The sequence below is a fragment of the Micromys minutus genome (genome assembly GCF_963924665.1).
Source record: "Micromys minutus genome assembly, chromosome: 7".
In the NCBI taxonomy this organism is placed as follows: domain Eukaryota; kingdom Metazoa; phylum Chordata; class Mammalia; order Rodentia; family Muridae; genus Micromys; species Micromys minutus.
Genome location: NC_137976.1, coordinates 72,408,007 through 72,430,815, shown reverse-complemented (window position 1 = coordinate 72,430,815; position 22,809 = coordinate 72,408,007). Strand labels below are relative to the sequence as shown.

At 47.9% G+C, this 22,809-nt stretch overlaps 1 protein-coding gene across 3 annotated transcripts; it reads right to left on the bottom strand.

Moving 5' to 3' along the window:
* Nucleotides 1-1,435: 1,435 nt before the first annotated feature.
* Nucleotides 1,436-22,273, bottom strand: TOP3B (DNA topoisomerase III beta). Of its 3 annotated transcripts, none has more exons than XM_080918796.1 (19): nt 22,189-22,273; nt 18,281-18,364; nt 15,467-15,634; nt 14,378-14,509; nt 14,031-14,137; nt 12,992-13,066; nt 11,000-11,196; nt 10,438-10,594; nt 9,679-9,792; nt 8,225-8,315; nt 7,456-7,610; nt 7,226-7,331; nt 6,527-6,673; nt 6,250-6,423; nt 4,780-4,908; nt 4,150-4,299; nt 3,714-3,814; nt 2,892-3,093; nt 1,436-2,005 (listed from the first exon to the last, which is right to left on the bottom strand). In XM_080918796.1, the coding sequence occupies exons 3-19, from the start codon at nt 15,534-15,536 to the stop codon at nt 1,524-1,526; spliced, it is 2,589 nt and encodes an 862-aa protein (XP_080774922.1). In that variant the 5' UTR covers nt 15,537-15,634; nt 18,281-18,364; nt 22,189-22,273; the 3' UTR covers nt 1,436-1,523. The 3 variants fall into 3 exon arrangements, with proteins under 3 accessions (XP_080774922.1, XP_080774923.1, XP_080774924.1); XM_080918797.1 differs by lacking the exon at nt 22,189-22,273 and adding an exon at nt 21,963-22,008; XM_080918798.1 differs by lacking the exons at nt 15,467-15,634; nt 18,281-18,364; nt 22,189-22,273 and having other exon boundaries at nt 12,992-13,062; nt 14,378-14,400.
* Between the last annotated feature and the right edge of the window lie 536 nt (nt 22,274-22,809).

The window sequence follows — 22,809 nt, the reverse complement described above, 5'->3', positions numbered from 1 at the left end:
AGCTAGGAAGGAATGATCATAGCTGAGGTCCACAGTGCTTTCTACAGTACTGGGAGGGTGTTGCACTTGAACACCTCATGCTAGTGTGTGCACCACAATCACACAAGGTAACAGAAACTGACCCTGCAGGGCCTGGGGGGACAAACCGCTGGAGGGCTGGCTTATGTGACCTTGACTGCCTCTCCCAACACAGATCACCCTGCAGCTCTGACCTCATCAGCTTCCTGAGCAGAAAAGGTGATACCTAGGAACAAAGTTGCTCTGAAGACAGTTCATGTCTAGTCCTCATTGTTCTTGGCTGACAGGTTACTGATGGGGGTTGGGGGTGTGATGGGGCCAGGAGTTTAGAGTACACACCACACAAAGGTGGCAAATGCAGGAAAAAACAAAAGGACACATTAAGAGGCCCATATATACTGAGGTCGAAACCTCAGTATAGAATTTTAAAGATGGAACAGTCTAATCAAGATGGAATTAGGCCAACTGGGCTGAAGAGCAAAGCCACGGCCTTGTGCTAGGTACTCAGTTCAAGACGTGGCTTATTCAGGTACCAGTCTGACTGGAGAGGAGAGGACAGATTCTGAATGTCCTTTTTGTCCTATAGCTTATTACTTTCTGTGCCACACTCCAGCAACTTCTGTACAGCTTCCTAGGCTGCTGCCTCTGGGCAGCTTTCCCAACGTGTCACTTCCACCTGTTGTTTATTTTATGGTTGTCAGGCTCAGGCAGGAAATCTTGGTGGGGCTATGTGGACAGACAACTATGTGGACAACTAGTTGCCTTATGGCTTTGTCATGAGTCTACTGAAATAGGAATCCATGCTGGGTAGGTGGAGAGGGGAACATGGAAAGGGGTTGCAGTCAGAAAGGTGGTCCATAGCTACACTCAGCTACACCACAAATCAGATGGCCTGACAGAGTATTTTCTAAACTTGGCTTCTGACCAGCTTCTGTGGAGATACTCAGCTACCTGTCTGAAGCAATACAGACTCAAGATGAGAATAGGTGTCAAAATAGACTCAGTTTCACCAGAGTCACACGCAGGCTCTACATGCCAAACTTGCTTGGAGTTTCTAAGTGGCAGCCGTATAAATCTGGGTTAGAGATCAGGAAACTAGGCTACAGGTGCTGAGCAGGAGTCTGAAAAAGGTGCTTGCTCCACCTGGCTCTCTGGGTTGCGGTTGCCCGTCTTCCTGCTAACCTGAGACTGTTTCCTGCTGTGCTGCACACATACATACATGGTGTGAGCTGTGGACAGACTGCTCCCACGGTTTCGGGTATGCTGCTTTATTGCTGGCACCACCATGGTGTGGGCAGGACAGGGTGTACTTTAAACACATACAGGATGGAGGGATAAAGCTCATTCTCACAGGTTTCCACAGACACAGGAACCCTGTTTCATCAGTAAAAGGTCCTAGGCTTTTTGTTCCAAAGAATACAAAATAAAAAGCATTTTAATGGTTTGAGTGGCTTAAAGATAATCACGAAGTGTCTACATCAACTAGAGCGAGGAAAGATGGGTAGTTATACGAAGTAAGCAGCCAGGGCTGACATCTTGTCTTTTGGCCGCCTGGGGTTGGGCTTTCCTGGAGGTCTCCGACCCCGGGCCCGTCCACGACCCTGCCTTCTTCCAGGACCACCTCGGTGCATAGGGTGGCAGGAGGCTGCATGCTTCAGCTCCACCAGCTCCTGGAAGACGGGGTCACAGAAGATGCAGCCTGTGTGCTGTGTCTCGTTGTCGGGAAGAGGAGACTTGGCCTTGTTGAAGTCGACTTCGAGCACAGCGGCCTCACACGTGTTGCAGGTCTCAGCAGACACCCGCACTCGGTGGGCATTTTCAAAGCAGTGGGCCACCACATTACATGTATTGCAGGCCACCTTCCACTTGGGACCAGAGGTAGGGTCCAGAACCAGGACTCCATTCTCGCATTCCACGCACTGGCCGATGCCCAGCATACTCAGTGAGTGCTGGCAGGTGGGGTGTGTGCACTCATTGCAGCCCATGCCTGAAGGGAGAGAACTCCAGTGACCCAAACATGCCCTGGCTCCCCCAACTCTGGCTGCTTTCAGTGTTAGACTGCTGGACTTTAACGTAATCCTGTTCTTATTCCAGAACAAAGTGGCACTCACTCTGGCCTGCCTTTGGGGCATCTTGTTCACTGGCTTGGGTTCCTTTGCTTATCTAAAAACGTTCAGTCCTCAGTGCTCTGAGGACTCCAGCTGACCCCCAAACCCCCATTGGCTTCTGTAGCTTATTAATGGCTCTTTCAGGTTGCTCTCAGGTCACCTGTCACTTATCTGCTGCACTGTAAGACACTGGAGGGGGTGCAGGAAGAGAATCTCATTATCTTGGTAGTGTGCATGTGGACCGAGACCCTGAGGATTCCTATTGAATGCCTTGGGTAACAAAGGTACTGGCCCCTATTCTGAGATAGGGGATGGTACCACCTGAGAGTGGGTAAATGTGCTGGGCATAAGCCCCTCTGGTTCCAGGCTTGACACAAACTGCTTAGCCCAGATACATGCTCTCTCTCTCTGTCTCTGTCTCTCTCTCTGTCTCTGTCTCTCTAAGAGTGCAAAGTAAGACAACAGCAATGCCCAGAACCCAGGGAGTTTTGTTTGCCAGGTGTCCTTATCTGAGGCTGCCTGCCTCTCACTTAGCCCAGCCCAAGGTGCACATCTCACCCCCTGCCAAGATCCTAAATGAGCAAGCTGTTTGCTTGATTAGGATCCAGGCATACCCAGACCAGATAGGCTGGCCAGTGCCTGAACAGCGGCACAAGTATTTCTTCCTGACTCAGTACCAGTGTGTACAGGTAGTGATGGATGGGTAAGGGACCCCATTGGAGCCTGCTAAGTACGAACCTGAGGACAGCCATGTGCCACACTCACCTTTCTTCATGTCTCGGAAGGGTGGGTGGTTATAGCAGTAGGGACATAGTGGGTAGCTCTTGCCCCGGGAGCCCGAGGACCACAGGACCAGTTCAAAGTCATCCAGTGGGCACCGCAGCTCCTTGTAGAGCTTGATAGTACCATTCTGGGGGAGTGTGTAGGTTTCATCACAGTGGGAACAGTGCAGGCGGCTTGGCTTGGCCTATGGGAGGGGCAATAAGGAGGAATATGAGGGGTGTTGGGCCTGACTTTCTTGCTCCATGTCCTTTCCTTCAGAACACTGAATAGACAATGCTGAATATCCAACAGATACAGAACTCAGACAAGGACCTCTCAATCACTGGTATGAAGCCCAGTTACTCCCCTCCCTCCCTCCCTCCAAAAGTCAGAGATTCTAAAGCCCCAGCACGAGGCTGGTGGATGGTTCATCAAATAAAGGAGCTTGCTGCTAAGCCTGAATTCAATCCTTAGAACCCATATGACGTAAGGAGAGACCTGACTCCTAAAAATTGCCCTTTAACCTCCACAGGAGTGTTGTGGCACACATGTGAGTTGAGTGCACGAGTGCACACACACTGAAAATGTAAAGAAGGCCCGGAATGTTAATAATATTCACGAGCGAGAGAGTGAATGGTGGCAAGAGTGAGTAGGCCATGCGTATATGGTCGTTTATGTTCCCTGGTGCTGATTCAGGCCTTCTGATCATTCTGTGTGACAATGAACATCACCTCTGCTTCACTAATGAATGACAAAGAGGCTTAAGGTGATATCTGAACAGGAACGCTCTGGCTAGATGTGGCTAGTCTTTCAACCTCCACATACCTGGATATACTTCATAAATCGATGGCACTTTCCACAGCGTGAGAGGGGCTTGCCGGTGGCAGCCAGAGGTGAAAAGGATACCTCCATCAACTCATCCATGCCTGAGAGCAAGCAGAGGACAGGGTCATGTCCCTCCTGGTCCTTGGCAGCCCTCCCTCCAACAGACAGCTTGGTAAAACTGGGTGAACAAGACAACATGGTCACGGATCCAGGTGTGACTTTCTGTCAGCAACAGTGTACAGAGCTGCAGCCCTGCTCTTCAGCTTTGTGTGCTCCTGGTTTGGATATTAATTAACCTGCTCCTGGCAACAGCTAAGGAGGAGGCATCACTGCTGTGACCTGTAGAGGCCCAGAGCCCAGATCTGGAGTGGGCCTCAGGTGGCTCTGTTCTCTTGGAATAGCTGCTGCAGAGGGGCAGGGAAGAGGCAGGTCTTACCAGCAATAGAATCAACAAAGTAGTGGAACTTTCTCTTGAAGATATCCAGGGTGTGGTCCAGGACCTGGTGGTAGTCAGCTTTGCCCTGGGCAATAAGGTTCAACTGCTTCTCCACTGCGCTGCGGATGGTGGGAAGTACCAGCTCTGCATCTATGAGCAAGTGGGTGGAGCTACTGTGGGCACCCAGGAACTTGCCACCCCACCAGGCAGGCAAGAACTGCTGTCCTGCTCAACCTAGCTCTGACCCAGTCTTCCTGGGCACTTGACCACAGAGTTGGAAGGCACCAAGGGCAGTTCCTATTGCCACCAGACTGTTCCTGAACTTCCCATCAGGAAAGTTTGTATAGAAATCGTTTGAAGAATGGCCAGGTCTACGTTGTATGTTTCCATCTCCCATTGAACATGAGGCACTTTAGTGAGCAGAGTTGGTGGGTATCTTAGTGAAGAACCCAAGGTTTGGTTTGTAGAAGAAGCCTGTTTTAACCTTGGGACCCACTGTAAGTGTCCACCACATTCCTGAGTTGGGATCCATAGCATCTCTGCAGTGGGGATTGGGGAGATGCATGAAGAGCACAGGGCCACAGCATAGGAAGGAGGCGGAAGGCCACAGGCAGTGGTAGACAGACTCACCAATCTTGTAGTAACCATGCACCAGCACTATGCCAAGGTTGGTGGGCTTGAGCCGACGGCCACTCTCCACAGTGACATAGTTGCGCTGGCAGATATTGTTGATGTGTACTGGGATACTGGCGTCAGTCCCTGGAAGGCACAATATGACTGGGTATTCCTCAGCCGGCCCCAGGACTGTCCCAGTTCCATACGCCTGTCACAGACCCTCCCAGACACCCAAGTGTAGTGCCACAAACTGAAGCTGTTTGCTCATTACGTCCAAACTGCTATTTCCTGTATGGCTGTCAGAAGCCATGATGCAGAAACATTCCCAAAATAGAGCAGGGCTGTCTCTGCACTGTGCTGGGGCACACCTGTGAACCCAAGGACAGCCTTATTGGTGTTCTAGCTTTATAGATAAAACACAGAAGCACAGAGAGGATCAAGGACTGTTAGGTCAGAGGGCATCCTCTGAAACCAGTAAACACAATCTGGCCTTTTCTATCCAGAAATTGTGGCTTGTATGCCTCCTAGATATCAGGATCAGAGCATCTGCTGTGTGAGATAAGAAGGTGTGAAAAGGAACTCAGCACTGCATGCACACATGTGCTGCAGAACACTTAGCTTTCTGTGGGTACCTGGGCAGGGTCCACGGGAAAGACACTGGCATTGGGGGTTAAGGAACCTTCAGAGGTTCCATGGCTCATTGCCAAGGTTAAGAATTGGCCTGGAATATTGCAGGTTGCACATATGAGTTCCTGTATGGCTGCTACAGTGTTATATATATATATATATATATATATATATATATATATATATATATATTTGGCAGAGTCCCACTCTAGAGCCCAGGTTGGCTTTGAACTCCTTGCAATCTTTCTTTCATAGCTTCTTAAATGCTAGGACCAGACACAAATCATCATGCCCAGGTAGTTAAGCCTTTTTTATACTGCCCCATGGACCAACAGCACTGTCCTCACTCTCCTGTTCAGAGGTCACACAAAAACTCTGTTCACTGTCCAAATTGAAGTGTATGTTGGTCACTAGGTCCAGAACAGTACACAAGGCTACTCCAAGTCATGAGTGTGAAAAGGTTCTTAGCACTGTGCTATTCATCAATGTGGCATCAGCTGAAAGCCAAGCATACTATCAGGATTCACTTTAGGCACCTGGGAAGAAGCAGGCCCAAACCAGAATTCTAGGCAGGCCTCCTAGCTGTATTGGGGAGGCAGTTGATTTGGCCCAGGAATCCTTCAGAATCCTGGATTAACTCTGAATCTTGTTGGTACTTGTCAGTGCATAGCAGTCCCATGGTGCACAAGGCTGTATGACACTCTTTATATAAAAGGGCTTGTACACAGCTTTACATAGAGTCTGCCTGGATCCAAGGGTTATCCATTGGATCTGTTACCTCATATCTCACAGGAAGTTTTACGACATCACCTCTTGGCCTAGGCCCTGGGAATGGAGATCTCAGATCTGGGTACCCACCGATACCGTGCTTCTCCATGAGAGTGATGAGCTCGGCCTCAGTCAGATAGTCCGGTGGGCTCGTCTGCTTCTCTAACATCTTCACTTCACCCACAGTGAAGGTGTCACCCTTCTGGCATGTGGGCAGACTCTCCTCCAGGGGCACGCTCTGCCAAGGCATGATCTCTGTGAAGCCTAGAGAGACACCACTGCCATTTGAGGTCCCCACTTGGGCCTCCCTTCCAGGGATCTCAGATTCTGTATAGATGAGAAGGGACGCCGTGGTCTGCCACTGTACCTGGGGAGATAACTGTCTTTCCCACGCATGTGAAGTGCTCAGGCCCGATCCTGAAGGAGATAGTGCTCTGGAGGTACTTGCAGTCAGGGCTCACTGTGGCGATGAAGTGTCTGGTGATGTACTCATACAGTCGCCACGCGTCACCTCCTAGAAGGGTTAGTGTGACCAGGTGCCCTGGACCAGCAACGGGGCCTTTGTGTGGGTACCAAGGCTGTGTGCGTATTTATGATGCCAGGGATTGAATCTGAGGCTTCAAGCACATGCCAGGCAAATGCCATACCATTAAGCCCTATCCCCAGCCTCAAAGTCTGAAAGGAGGAAGGAAAACACAAGTACAGAAGTTGCCCCTAGTGCCTAGGTGTTTCCAGGGGACTGTTCTTTAGGCACATCCATATGTGGGACTCTAGCTTCACACTCAGATCTGCAGCAGTCCCTGGTTCCATTAGCATGGCTCTCCCTTCTCTACAGGCCTTCTGGAACACCAGAACAGCCTTCCTTTAGGTAGGAGGCACAGACTACCTCTGGGCTCTGCTACTCTGCCCCATTCCCCAACTCCAAAGCTGTCTGTGTACTATCTCCCCCCCAATTTGCTACAACCACTTCACTTCTGTCTTAGGTGCTTGGCGATGAGGGCTTCCGTAAGCTGGAGGCAGGCTCGGAGCAGCTGCACTGACAGTGGGCCTGACCTTAACCCAGTACCTAATTCAGCCTCCGTAGCTGACTTCATAGGTGTGATCGGAGGGTGATCACCAGCATCGTGACCTTTCCGAGGGCGGTTGATGCCTTCCGCTAATAACCGCTTTACCTGAGGGTGGGGAGGCAAAGCAGAGTCAAGTCAGGCTAATGGCTTCCCATCAGTCTTGGTTTTGGCTGAACTGTCCAGGGGCCACAGCTGATGGCTTGTTCAAGGCAAGGCTCATTCTGCTCACCGTGTCTGCCCAGTATGGGTGACTGGCCTGTTGTCGCAAAGAGCCCTTCAGGTCAAAGTTCTCGGGATAGTGGGTGGTTTCTGTCCGTGGGTAGCTGATGTAGCCCTGTGTGTACAATCTCTCAGCTATTTGCATGGCGTGCTGTGGTCCCATACCTGCCAAAAACAGGAGGCTAGGGCTCACCCACAGGCTTGGGCATTCTCATTTACCCCCACAGATGACTCTTAGTGGTTACTGCCAAGGCTCAGAGGTACTGGCTGGCTGGGCATCTGAACACAGCCTGTCTAAAACCGAGGCCCTGTATCTGAAAAGGTGGGCCCCGTGGGAAATGCTGCTCACTGCTCCACGGTACCACGCTGTAGCACTAAGCAGCGCGGACGGCAGTCTCAGCTCTGGCCACAGAGCAGCAACTAGGCCTTTGGGTAGCGGAACCTATTAGGACTCTACGCTGCAAGAGCGTGAGTTGGAACATGGCTATTGATCATTTGATAGCACTGTGTAACAAGGACCAGCTCTGTGAGGATAATACTTTATGATACAGCTTTCAAAGATCACCAGGTTTCCAGCCTATCTTTTGTGATGGGCCGCTACGGAAGCAGGGCTTAGAAGAGTCCTATTCTAGGATTTAAAGAAAACTCACATGAGACTCAAGACCTCCACCTGCAAGTCGCAGCATGAGAAGGGCTTGGTGCAGATTACATAATTGGCCCTGCCCTGTACCAGTCTTGAGATGTCTTTGGGGGTGCTTTAGAGAAGTGTTTCTACATACCCAGAGCTGAGCTGGCCACACGCAACATCTCCACAGTGTTCAGAGCAAGTGGTCTCTGCTTGGCTTTCTCTTTCCTGCTTGTCTCCTCTACCTGGGGGCAGGACAGATGGAGTGATATTTGACAAGATGAACATAACAGAGATGAAATGTGTGAACAAAGGTTTGAATTAACTCGCTGGTTCTCCTCCTGAAATTCACTTTCTCCAGCAGCCCGATGACTGAGCTGAATATTTCGAGTTAGGAAAGGGGCGGGAGGCAGAGGGCATACACATCTTCTGTTTTTCTCAAAGGAAACAGAAAATGTGGAGGACTGGACAAGAACTGAGGAAGGGTCTGCAGATGTAAATCCCAGAGAAGTCAACGTAGGCTAAGCCCCAGGGCAGCCTGTGTGCTGTGAGGGAAATGACTGCTGCTGGTCTTCTGTGAGTGCTGCCCACTGGGCCGCTAGCATTTGTACAGCTTCCCTACGGTTAAGGGAAGCTGCAAGTTATGATCTCTGTGGGAAATCCTGCAATTTTCTAGTGGCAGTCACTGGAATTTTATATGTAGGTACTGAATTTATCTATAGGCTATGCTTGTCAGGTGAGCTCCCCTCCTACTGTGGGTTAGCATACTCACAGAGAAGTTGGCTCTTTGTTTTGCCTATTGCAAAAATAACCCAGACAGACCAGCTAGTCTCTTCCTTTACCAAACTCACGAACATTGGTCAAGGCAACACATTCTGGACTTCAGGCCAACAAATATGGGTACTGACACTATTATTTGTAAACATGTGACACTGGGGGTTAGGGTCCCTTGGGGTGGGTCCTGACCTCAGAGTTACCAATGTGAAAGAGCCACTAAATGGCACACAATTAAGGTTTGAAAACTGCAGATAGGTGTGACTGAAGGCCAGGAAGAGGCTCAGTGATGGTTGGTTGTCAGAGCTGTAGGGTCTCAGCTGTGATGGATGTAGACCTGCTCTGTCCTGTGCAGACAGCTTTTGCTAAGCTGACCATCTTCCTAAGCATCAACCAGGAGCCTGACTCAAAGAAGCCCTGAGTAGGGAACACCACCATTGAAGTGTAAGAGCTGACGAGTGTGGGAGTTTACATGTATATCCTAGCTGTATGAACTCAGGCAAGTTCACCAATGTGTATGCAGGTTCCTCTGCCGCTGGTAGCTTTGGATACTATAGAAAAGAAACATTTGTATGAAATGGAGTCCTGCCAAAGGAGCCCTTCAGCTGGGTCTATTGGAAGACACAGTGAGAATGGTCTGGTAGTGGGTCAGGTGTGGCTAGCATGAGGTAGTGTTTCCCAGATGCTGCACTGCACATGTATGTTAAGAATGAATGTGTGAGGAACCATTCATTTGTCCAAGAAGCCATCTGAATTTCATAGAAGGCAGAAAGGGTCACTGATTCTAGGGCCCATCCAGGACAGATGAGACAGATGTGGACATAAAAAGCATACCCAAGCTTTCTTTTCTAGCTTTGTCATGTTTAAAAACATCTGCGCAATCTCCCGGTCGAAAACTCTAACTCGGTCCCAGTCCAAAAGGAGTGACTCCTCTTTATCAGTATGAACCTGTGAGAAAGACAAAAGGCAAGCATGCTGCAGGGAAGGACACTGAGACAGAGGATGCTGGGTTTGGTCCACAGATGTAACGTGACTCTGGAGCTATGGATCCAAAGCTCATACCCGACTCTTACCCAGAGCAGACACTGAGGGTGGCCCTTCAGAACACCTGAAGCTGTGCTTCTCACTCTATCCCTGCTCATCAAGGGCTCCATACCCACGTACCTTCCTATGCCCACACAGTCCTCAGGCTTGGAGGCAACCGGAGGAACTCTGTACTATGTTTTAAACCTGTTGTGCATTAGGAGGTTTTATGTTAAAAGACCCTAAAGACCTATAAGGTTTGAAAGCATGGTCTTAACCCTGTGCTGAACTTCCCCACTGAAGACACCAGCCCCATGGCTGATCTCACCTTCGCCCCAAGGGGAACTCCTACTTGTCCAAACTCAGTGTGTCCAGGTGCAGCCCTGTGGCACTGCCCCATGAAGGCTGGAGACTCTCCCTCCTGGGCACCAGGACCTACAACTGTTTGGTACTGTAACTCACACTTGTGCTCTTAGTCTGAGGCTAACAAGGTGCTCATGATGAGGGAAACTCTCAAGTCCACACCCCAAACCCACAACAACAAAACAGGAATACAGAAGGGAAGAGAACCTTGGCCTGAAGTACCCAGTAGGTCTCTGGTTTGAAGGACTGGATTTTATCATGTCTTTCTACACAGAATCCCAGGGTAGGAGTCTGACAAGGTCCGAAGGAGATGAGAGAGCTGTCTAAATTGCCATATTTTCCCTGGAAATATTTTGTTTGAAACCTAGAGGGTTGAGAAAGACAGAAAAATGGATGAATAATTAATTCTAGACAAACCACATGTAAACCTAGCTTGTGGATTTGGGGGTATATACAGAGAGGTCACCCAAAGAGGCTGCTCCTCACTTTGAAGACAGCCAAAATGACAGAGTATGAAGTCATGAAAGAAGAACTATACTTGTACACAGGATGAAGTGAGGGCAGGTGTGTCCCATGAATACTGTCCCCCAGGACACAGAGTGCATACGAATAATCTACTTGGGAAGTTGTGGCCTATGTGATGTGCATCTGATAAACATATAAAATTTTCTTCAGGTTAAAAAAAAGGCATCTCTCGTAGCTTATGTAGATTCCTAGGGCCCTGGGAAAGGCTAAAAGGAGAGTATGTGCCTGTGGCAAGGAACAGCACCTAGTAAACGCACAGCCGATGCGCAGGTCTAGTTCCTGGCGGGCATCCACTGAGAGTGCTTCGTTCTGGTCTGGCTCACTTAGGTGAGTCATGGCATTACAGATGTCTGTGTCAGTGATGGAACTGAACCTGGCCCGGAACACTGTCTTCTCACCATTATGGGCATTATTCATGACAGGCAGAACGGCATCAAGGACCTGGGAGGAAGAATACTGGCTGTGGTTAATTCCTTGTCACTGCCCTTCACCCTTTACCCCACTGCTGGGCGGTGAAGCAGGGTTAACCTTTTCCCACCACTACTAGGCCCTCCTATATTCCTTTTCCCTTTTAGACATTTGTCTCCCCACACATTTCTTGCCACCTGGCTGTCTTGCTGGTTGCACCCACTCCTCAGCCCACTTCCTCTTAGTGTTGCCTCAAGGTTGCTACCCATTCCCCTCTGGTGTGCGTTCATCTGAACTAACCAGTGAATGCTGTGCCCAGCACATAAAGGATTTCATGGTCCCAAATCCCTTCCCTTTTCTGGGAGTAGGGAGAGCTTGGATGGGTAGGTAGAATTTTTACACAACTGGAGGACAAAGAAAAAGCTAAAATGACTAAGCATGGGAAGGCTACAGCAGGCTTGTATGGGGGTTAGAGCTAGGTATACAAGGTCCTGGAACTGAGACTCACTAAGGCTTTATGGGGGAAGGAAAGTCACCAGAGAAGCTGGGGTATGCAGTGGTAACATGGGAAAGCAGTGGCCCTCTGAGCTGCTACTGTTTCTAGTACCAGAGGCAAAGGCCTTTTGAGAGGATGATAGTGTTGGGTAGAACAGAGAAAGGAAAGAGGAGGGTATCTGAGAAGGGACAGTATAGAATTGAGTTTGCTAAGCAAACTGAGTGAGAATTCTGGGTACCCTGAATTCTTGTCCTACTAGAGCCATATCCTGCACTTAAGTGTGACAAGTCGCAGGTTAGGGCCGGGGTATAAGGACATAGAGGTGACCTATATGGAGCCACAACACAAGGGGCAGTGTCAGGACCATCAGGCATAGCCAGTATCACTGAAGTGTCATTACAAGGGTTATGGGAAACCCCCACCAGCTTCCCTGCATACAGGGTTCCCTAGGACAGACAGGGTGGAGGGCACGTGAGGGGGTGATGAGACCAGGGGCTATAGATGGTCAGTGGTTAAAAGCACCTGGTGCTCTTGCAAAGGACACAGGTTTAAAACCATGTGTATCTCCAGACCTGGAAAATCTGATGCCTTTTTTAACCTTTGAGCACACCAGACATGTACACAACACCAGCACACACATACACACACACACACACACACACATACACACACACACACACACAGTCATACACACCAGCAAATTGCTGAGGAGATTAACTATAGTAACTGAAAGTCTACAACAGACTAAGCCAAAACCTGAAAACTCTGAAACTTGCACCCACTCAGAGCAGGGCTCACACAAACACTACTGTGACTACTACTAATTGGTCTCTGTGTGCGTGTGCCATGGTGTGAGTTAGAGGACAACTTTCACAAGTGGCTTTCTCCAACATGTGGGGCTCTGGAGATTGAACTCAGGGTGTCAGGCTTAGTGGGAAGCACCTCCACTTGCAGAACCATCTTGTGGGCCCTAGTTTATGCATTAATTAAAAATAAAGATTCATTTATTTCACATTATATGTATGAATGTTCTGTCTGTATGTGCCCAGAGTGTATGATTGCTGCCCTCAGAGCAGGGCATCAGATACCTTGGAAGTTTCAGATGGTTGTAATCCTTTGTAATAGCAACAAGTGCTCTTAATTACTGAGCCATTTCTCCAGCTCTAGGTCTATGCATTTAAAGTAGATACAGATTTTCTAAAATTGAGGGGTTGGAAGAAAATGTTTTTTGAGCCCTATACTCCTATGTTAGCCTCAGGAATTGTGTGACAAACTCCGATTTGGAAGGTGGGGAAAAGGTCTAAAGGGAACCAGAGTGGGCCCCACACTCACCTCAAAGCAAATATTCTCGCCTTCCTTGTCACAGTCCAGCCACAGCACAACATAGTCGCAGCCTCTGCCCTCTACCTGCCACAAAGCATAGACTGACAATCATCTCTGTGACATTCCCCTCTGGGGACAGGAGATGGAACAAGGTACTGGGCTTCTAGTTTGAAGAGCTGAGCAAGAAGCTGCCTACAACAAGGCTGTCTTAGATGCAGAAAAGGTTTTGGTTCAGAACTATCATACTGTGACACCAAGAGGACAGTGCTGGGCACCTTGTTCTACCAGTCTCTGTCTTATCTCCTTGAGACGAGATTTCTCACCGAACCCGCAGATACGTGGCTGGCCAGCAAGCCCCAGTGATCCTCCTGCCTCTGCCTTCCCCAGCACTGACCATGGGTGCTGGGATCCAAACTTAGGCTCTTATGTTTGTGCAGCAAGTGCTCTTACCCACGAGCCATCTCCCTAACCCCTAGAATAAGTATTTTCACTTTTGTTATGCACTCACAAAATATAGTGTGTGCTCCACAATTTTTAGAGGGAAATAAAAGATTAAAGTAGATTTACTGAAGGTCTTATTTTTAACACTGTCACACATACTCAACTCCACCATTTTCCCTTGTCTTCATCTACTTTCCAGTAGCCTTTCTCTTCTCCTATGACCTTAATGCCCTGACCCAAGCATCAAGAGCTGAAACAGTTCAGTATTAACAGTGATTGTTTTGGGTCATGTGGCTATACTGTTTTTCCTTTAAACTTATCTTTACTTGCCAGTTTGTTTTTTAATAAGATGTACATATTTACTTTAAAATTGGGAAAAACCTTAACGGAGCCATTATAAAAGCAGAATGTCTGCTTTCTAGAACTGGTGTCAAGAGTGCCTAGGAAAGTGCCAGGTAGGCCAGCAGAGTGCTTATAGAAATGGCAGAAGATGGGTCCATGGCTACCGGCCAGAGCCTTGATGTCCAAGATATAGATGAGAGCACAAATAATGGTGCCAAAGACCACTGTGACCACCTATGAGGTGGGGCTCGCACACCTGCCTTACCTGCAGGAACTTGACCATGTTCAGCTTGGGGTTAGCTTCCTTCTTCTCTGTTGGAGCTTGGCTGAACAGCTCTGCGGGGTCCACCTTATCCCACTTGTTGTACTTTCCTGTAAACCATATCCAAAGACACAGAGTCACAGCTCACAATTCACAAAGGCTCGGCTTCGGCAGTTGTCACAGCTAGGAATATGGTAGGGGGCATCATGCAGGGATGAGGATGGGGATGGGTACCTTATCCAGCTGTTAACCACTTCATCATCTGTTGGGAACAGGGCCTAAATGGACCCTGGGTAGTGTACAGTGCTCCTTTCAACAAGACAGAGACAGGAACAGAGTGATCATCTTACCCAGAAAATCCAGTGTCATCACATGACCGCAGACAGATGTCATCTTGAAGTGGACAGGTTGGCCAGCAAAGGTTCCTGTGTACTTGTGCACTGAACATGCCCCATTCAGCCCTTTGTGTGAGGACATGTTTCCTAGAAAGGCAAACCACACAGACAACTGTGAGGCTGACCTGCAGATGCTGTGGGTCTCTGAGCCTACATGCTGACTCTCAGGGGATGAGTGTTCTCCTTCTTCAGAGTGCTCACTGGTAGCATTCCTTAGCTCCCTTACAGATAACTAAGTACTGAATGACTTAATGGTGTTGACGGACAGAAGCATCTATAAAAAATCTCACAGAAACTCACATCAGCCCCACATTGGTTGGGACCTAGAGGCAGAGACTCTTGGGGTCTTACTACATTTCTGTTTTCTTTTTCAATTTGAATGTTACCTTCATTTATCTAGATTATAAGGTTACCAGAAACCTAATTATTATATCCTACACTATGGTTCCTCAGCTGAATACTCTTGGTACTTGGAAATGAGATGATAACTTCTGGACCCCTCTGGACTTCTGGAGTGTGTGTTCTCAGTTAACTAGGGGCTCTTCCTCCTCCAAGCACTGGTAACTGGAGGTCAAGGTGGATGTCTGCCAGTGGATAGCCACCCAGCATCCAAGCACTCTTTCTACTTAGAGGGCCTTCCCTCTATGTGCCACCTCAGTGGCAGAGTGGATCCTGATGAGCAAATCTTCCTCTACCTTCCTGGCTCTCAGGCCACTCGTGATATGAGATGCAGGGAATGTAACTGTAGCGGTGCCCAGGGCCCAGCAGGCAGCTGTGAGTATCTAGTGTTGCAAAGCCCAAGTCTCATTCACTTCCTTCCAGGACCATGTCCTATACTCACGAGCAATACTCCTGACTGGACCAGGGTGTTGACAACCACTGCACTGCCTATGTCACTGCTGTGCTTCCTGAAACCTGCCAATCCCAGTTGGACCCACCAGCTGTAGAGGCACACTTTGGAATAAGAAATGACCAAAAAAAGCACAAAAGACTGTGTTTACAGATGAAAGCACTCTTTCATCTGTAGTGTTTGCTTTTTCCTACCTCGGGAGAGGATTTTGGCAATGGATTGTGCCAGAGATGGCTTTTCTGCTACCATGAGCACGGTCTTCATTCCTGCTCCAGGCTGTCAGAGCCCACAACCGTTGCACACAGAACAGCAGCAATAGAAAAAGCTTAGAAACGTCTGCTCAGGCCTGCAAATGCTGACCCCTAAAGGGAAGAAAAAACAGGATATTTCCTCATGCCTCCAGTGCTCAGGGACCTCCGTGAAGAGGCACAGAGAAGGCATGCACTGGAGGAAGAAGTGGGGTGCTATCGTATGCTTTCTTCCAGGCAGCAAGTATCTAAATGTGGTTAATGGTTGTGAGGAAAGGAGAAACATTTTCTTCAGTGATGTAGCTATTGCTCAAGTGTCCAGGATCCTGTAAATAACCTAACGGAACTCACTGGGTTACACACACACAGAAGGTAGAGGACAACAGTTAAGAAGAGGAAGACAGTCACAGAGAAAGGGACAAAAAAGGGCAGTCAGTGACAAATATAAAATGTACATTATATTCACGTATAAAAATGTCATAAGGAAACCCACTTATTAGGTATAATTTGCTAATGACTGGGTTGGCAAGAAGGCTAAGTGATAAGAACAAGGAATGCACTTTCTGTCTTAGTGATGGAGATGGAACCCAGAATGCTAAGTAAGTACTCTCCTACTCAACTGTACCCAGCCCTAAGGAAACCAAACAAATGAAAGCCAGGGGCAAGAAAAAGAAAACCTGGGGAAACTGGAGAACACCTGCTCTATGACCAACTGCTCAGGAAGTGGGACTGGCTCAATGCCAGGCAGTGACACTATGACTTCAGTTGGCTGTTAAATTTGTGCCTAAAACCTGCTGGGACCTACAGACCTGGACTCATAGGCTAGGGCAGGGTATGTGTGTCCAAGCTCCTGGACCTGCTCTTGGTGTATCTGTCTGTGAAATCATGTCGTAGAAGGGGAAACAGAACACAGGGCAGTGGAGAGACAAAGAGGAAACTAGAACAAAGGGATTAAGTTGGGAAGGGAATAAAAGAGAAAGATGAAGGAAGGAAATGGGGAGCACATGTAGCACTAAGAGACATTTGAAAAACTGTATGGAAACCCACCACTGCAGAAGCTCCCTACAATCTAATCATACATGGAAAGAATCTGAGTTACTAGGTAATAGACTCTACAATATCCCAACTGGACATCTTATGCTGCCATGTTTTCAAACCTCCAGTGGCAGGAATGAGTAACAGCTTGTTGAATGGGACAAAGGAGCACCATGGAAACCCCCAACATCTCAGGCTGTTGTCAAGGCTATTGGTTGCTCTCCACAACCCAAATATAAAGTCCTATTACTGAAGAGAACACTTATATATGGCATCAAACATGGAGAAGCTGAGTTGGAGCCTAACTAGAGGTTTCACCCCTACTGACTAGCATTCATGGTACTGCAGAGTACCCTATATGCTACAGAAGGAGAAAGGTAATTATCAGTATCTCTCAGCTATAATCCCTGCGACCTACAACAGACACAAATTGTATTGGTACAATAATGGTGCAAAGGTTACAGGAGTAAGCAACCACTTTCTGATAGGATTTAAGGCTCACTCCATGAGATGGAAGCCATCCCTAAACACTGCTGAGGTAGCTGAGAACCTGACACTAGACAGTTCACAGGCCTACGTCAAAATCAAGTACTATTGTTCTACTATAGGAACACAGCAGTAAGATGGCTCCTAATGACATTCTCCTATACCCAAAAATCAGCGCCTCACTCAACTGTCATCAGAATATCTTTATTAAATCCCTCTTCTCAGGGCTCAGGAGTTATAAAGAAGAAACAAAAAGATTTTAAGAGCCAGAGGTGATGGATGACTTCAAGGAAAGTGTGTTCTAGACACAACAGAACTGATGCTCATGGGACTCGCAGGGACTGTGGCAGCGTGCACAAGGTCTGCACAGGGTCAGCCAGATGAGGTCCCAGCACCGAGAGAAGGGTGTGGACAGGGGCTCCCACCCCAACCAAGAGCTGTGTGCAACTGATATCCACTTGCAAAGGAAAAGTAAGTTTTTATGACAGGGTCTCAATGTGTTTATTAACCACGGCCCAGGGCATGCACTATGCCCAGGAGTAGCCAGCCAATCCAAAATGAACCAACAGTCCGACAGTATCTTTGCATTCTTTTTGTCTCATTTTGCTATGTTTGGGCATTTTTTGTTTTATTGATACTTGCTTATTTACTTTGTGTGGTTGTGTTGCTTTTTTTTTTTTTTTAGAGTAAGAAAAAAGAATACAAAGTTGGGTAGGTAGAGATGTAGGGAGGAATTGAGGGAGGGAAAAACATGATCAAAATATATTATATGAAAAAAACATTTTTTCCCCACTAAAAATGTTAAAGAACAAAGAAAGAAAGAAACTAAAACCTAAGGGGGTAAAAAACAAAACAAAAAAAAACAACTCTATTTGGGCACTTGGAACGTAGAGGTAAGAGAATCAACAGTTTAAGATCACTGTGTACTAGGGAACTCAGGGCCAGCCTGTGTACATGAGATTCTATCTCACGTAGTCCCTACTCCGAACCCCAGCCCTCCAAAGAAAGAAAGAAAGAAAGGAAGAAAAAAAGTAAATCCATTTGGAGCCTCTGCCTGTGCTCCCTGACTGTTCTATCACCCTGAAAAACACTGTTTGGTGACCCCTCTTCTGTTTGTTGCTGGACTAGGAAGCCAAGCTCTCGCACGGAGCTGCACACAGCCTCAGCTCTCCTAACACTGTGTGCCAGTGTCAAGCCTCTCTCCCACACCCACAATATATTGTGCAAGGCCAGTAATACCTTGCAAGAGGACAAGCAAACCTCATATCTGGACCACTGCTGACTCCTGCTGTAGCTTTCTGGACAGATTGTATTACTTGAAACCTGCAGGCAGAGGAGAAAAAAAAGACAATAAGCACAAAACCTACCAAACCAAAATAAAACAGGAAAAAAAGATATTTTTTCTTTTCAATAATTTTTTTGTACACACACACACACACACACACACACACACACACACACACACGTGGATGTTTTCCCTGTATGTTTATATATAGAGGCCAGAGGAGGGTGCCGATTCCCTGGAAATGAAGTTATAGACTGTATGGGTGATGTATACCGAACCTGGGCCCATCTCTCCATCCCCACATTCCTTTTCTTTGTTGTGTTGGGGTTGAACACAGGGCTCCATGCATGCCAGGGAAGTGCCCTAGTACCAACCACACCTCCAGTCTCCCTTTCTTTTTTGATCCATAGACATACTATATTATTGTTTTGGAATAAAATTTTTACTCTGTATTCTAGGTTGGCCTTGAACTGGTGGCAATCCTCCTGTCTCAGTCTCCCAAAGTACCAGAATTTTAGTCCTGGGTCCCCATGGCCTGCTGCATTAATATTTATAAATACAGTATTATATATTTAAAAACCCAAAGACTTTTGTTCCGACAAGGGCAAAGGTGATGTGAGACATCTTCCTAGTGAGATGACTCAGTAGGTGAAGTGCTTGCTGTACAGTCTTATGGACACAAGTTGGATCCTCAGGACCAACATGAAGAGCTAGATGTGGGAGCATGGGCTTAGAATGCCAGCACTGGGAAAGCGAGGAGGTTAATCACGCTGCTTTCTTGCTAGCTAACCTAGAAGAAACGCTAAGTTTTAGGTTTACTGAGAGACTGTCTCAAAAAATCAGGTGGAGAGCAAGAAAAGAAACCCCTGAACTCTGGCCTCCAACATAATTGCCAACATACAAAAAATATTATTTAGTAATATGAAAGGCTGCTTGACAACATTCATTTATGAAAATGATGAACTAAAGCAAGTCTATACTTATTAGCAAAAGACCTTAAGTCTAAGAACGCAGCTTATGTCACATGGGACAGCTGAACTGGACCCGCCCTCTGCAATCCCCTGCCTAGATACGAATATGGTCAACAGCAATTTTATTGAGCAACCACCACAAACTCGGTCTAGTTCTGGGTTCAGCTGAGATGGTTCATGTCTCCTTAGAGTTCATACTACAGTGTCTCCATAGGTGGGAGAGTAAGGGATAGGGTAGGACTGGACAAGATGGCATGTGGGAAAGGGGTACAGGTAGAAGGGATCAGGAAAGGGGAGGCCTGGAGAGCTGGCAGGCAGTGAAGATTGCCCTGGGGTATAGCAGCCTGACCTCAAACATTAAAGAGACCCTCTAGCTGACACCAGGTGACCAGGCCCTAAAAAGACAGGGGCTAGGCAAGACTGGGACGGAGGAAAACACAGATGATCTGTGGATCTTTTGCTCTGGCAACTGAAGGAAGAAATTTCTGCTGGTTAATGGAAATCGGAGAGAAGCAGGTCAAGTCAGAATTCAGGAGCTGTTCAGATGTGGTAAAGGCAGCCACAGTGGTACATGGAAGGAATGTGGTAGGGAGCCATTTGGGTGTGAAACCTAGGTAAGAGGAACAGTGATACTACTACAGTGTCAAATGCAGGTGGAGGACAGAACATCAAGACCTGACTATGGGTTCAAGAGATCAGCGTAGGGGCTGGAGAGATGGCTCAGTGGTTAAGAGCACTGGCTCCACACGGTGGATCACAACCATCTGTAATAGGATCCAGTGCCCTCTTCCGGTGTGTCTGAAGAGCTACAGTGTACTCATATAACTAAAATAAATCTTAAAAAACAAAAAAACCCTCTGTGATCGGGATGGAAACCATTTGTCCAGTGACAAAAGCGAAGGCCAAGTGGGACAAACTCTAGAAAACCACAAGGATGCTTCTTCATTTTGTTTCAGATGAATGGCATACCATTGTGATTACTGTCCCAGTGGACCAGAAGAGAGATGAGGGAGTTGGGACTACTTTAGTGACATCAGAGTGAAGGGCTGAGAGGCAGCTGGCCAGCCTAGGGCATGGAGAGGCTGGGGAAGGTATCCAGGCAGCCTGGGGCTCAGACAGGAAGCAAAGGAGGTGGCACCTCTAGGTGAGGAGAGGGCAGACATTGAGAGGCATTACCCTAGGGAGGGTAGGGAGAGGGCACAGGAAAGGGATACACTCTGTCCTGTGGGCTCTAAAGGTAAAAAGCTTGTTGCTAACGTAGGAATGGAGTCAGAGGGAGTGGCTCTTGGATAGGTGATGGCAATGAACACTGATCTGAGGAGCAGATGTGTCCCAAGAGGAAGGCACAGAAACACATGGTAAGTAATACTGAGTGGGTTCATGTGGACAGGGAACCATATGAGGCAGAAAGGACTGTGGTGAAGGACCAGACGAGACAGCTGTGCCTTTCCCCAGACCAGATTCTACTTTTTAAAAAGATCTCTGGAGATGTGGCTGTGACTAATCTCAGTACCTCCCTATTTTCTGTCAAGACACATCTTCCACTTGAAAGTGAAAACAAACGAGAAAACCTGGATGTGATACAAACATCACTTATGTGCCACACTCACACTTTGTGACTCAGAAACACCACTATTCACTTAGTGTGTGTATGTAGAGGGATCAGGCAGAGGCAGGGCCTTGTGTAGCCAAGGCTGGCCTCTGTACTATGTAGCCACTATGACCTTGATTGAACTCTTGATCTCACTATTTTTAACTCCTGAGTGCTGGGAATTCAGAGTATACCAAAATGTCTAGCCAAGATTTTTATATATGATCACTTAAATATATAGACTCCTTAACATAAACCTACATGATATACCAAGTTTGATCTTTTCTGCCAAGGCGCTGACACTACAGTTTGTCCTACTCTGGAGGTAGGTAAGCTCTTACCTAACTAGGTGTGGACTGCAAAGAGGTAAATCAAGAAAACCTGTTCATACCTTGCCAAATCTCACAAACCACTGTGTCCTTTGAAAAACATTGTAAATATGGAGATTTCCTTCTGGGTTAGTGTATTATGAAGTAGGGGATTTAACTTGGGGAGCCCTAAAAGGGGTCAGCAAGGCACGGAAAATCTAATTATTTAACACTTCAGTGACTTTTAAGCACATACAGACACAGAAAAACAAGCAGCTCTATCTACCAACATCGCTATAAAACAGGAGTTAAATTGAAATTAAACAGTTATTTTGTTTGTGGATATGTATGGGCACGCGCATGCTGCAGGTCACGGGTCAGAGGGCAACTCGTGGGATTCAGCTCTCCTTTTACCACGTGGGTTCCCGGGATCAAAACCTTGGTGGGACTATCAAATTCAAGTCGTCCTGGCTTTTCACAGTCCTGCTCCCAAAGGCCAGAGTGCCAAATAGGTTAAGAGAGGCCATCGCTCTCCCCTTTCACCTAAGTATAAATAGCTTGCCCTTGATGCTAGTTCATTGGTTTTCTCCTAATCTGTGCAGATCAAGTCAGAGAGCAGCCCGGCTCTCCAGGCAGAGCAGGCTCCGGGAGGCAGCGAGTAGAACCTTCGGCTAAGAACGCGAACCGCGGGCCCGAGCCTCTCTCTGTGGGCAGCACGGCTTCCCCGAGCCGGTTTCCCTATTCTCGATCAGGGGGAACGTCTCACCTCGGGGCCGCGGGGAGCTCAGTGAAGAAGCAACAGTCGCCCACTAAACGAGGTCCCACCGCCGCCCAGAGGCCCTTCAGCGAAGGCGGGACGGCAAAGAGGCGCGCAGGGCAAGGAACCTCCCCCACGCCCCCCGCCCGGGTCGCAGCTCCGCTTTCATTCCGGAAATGCCCGAGAAAGGCCAGCATCTTCCGCTTCCTCAAGCAGCCAGCAACCCACTGCTCACCGCTGTGCCGCTGCAACTCTCTCGCTCCAGCCGTGGTTTCCCGGTGGCCACTCACGAACCCACTTCCGGCTCTCTCCGCTTGTGGCGTCCCCTCATCTGCTCTCCGATGTCGACACTAAAGTATCTGTAAGTTCCGAGGTTGGTGCGTTCCGGGTGCCTTGCTGTCTGAGTCCTGTACGTGCAACAGGGGTTCCCCAAGTCTCCATTGTGTCTCTTCCCGCAGCCTGGAGTGCGTCTCCCAAAAACCATCCACAGAAGACAATAATGACGATTGTCAGTATGACTATGAAAACAGATGCAATTAAAGATTAAAATAAAATTTAAAGTTTATTTTTATTTTATGTGCATCGATGTTTTCCTTGCATATGCATATCCGTGTGGGGGTGTCGGATTCCCTGGAACTGGGGATAGTAGTGAGCTAGCTGCCTTGTGGGTGCTGGGAATTAAACCCAGACCCTATGGAAGAGCAGCTAGTGCCTTTGACCATGGAGCTATCTCTCCTGCCTAATAATTAAAATAATTTAAACATTTCAGATAGCAGGGCTTCTTTCAGTGTTAGGGACATCTTTGAGCTGGGACATCTTTGAGGTCGAGGCAGAGAATTAGAGGCCATTCAGGGCT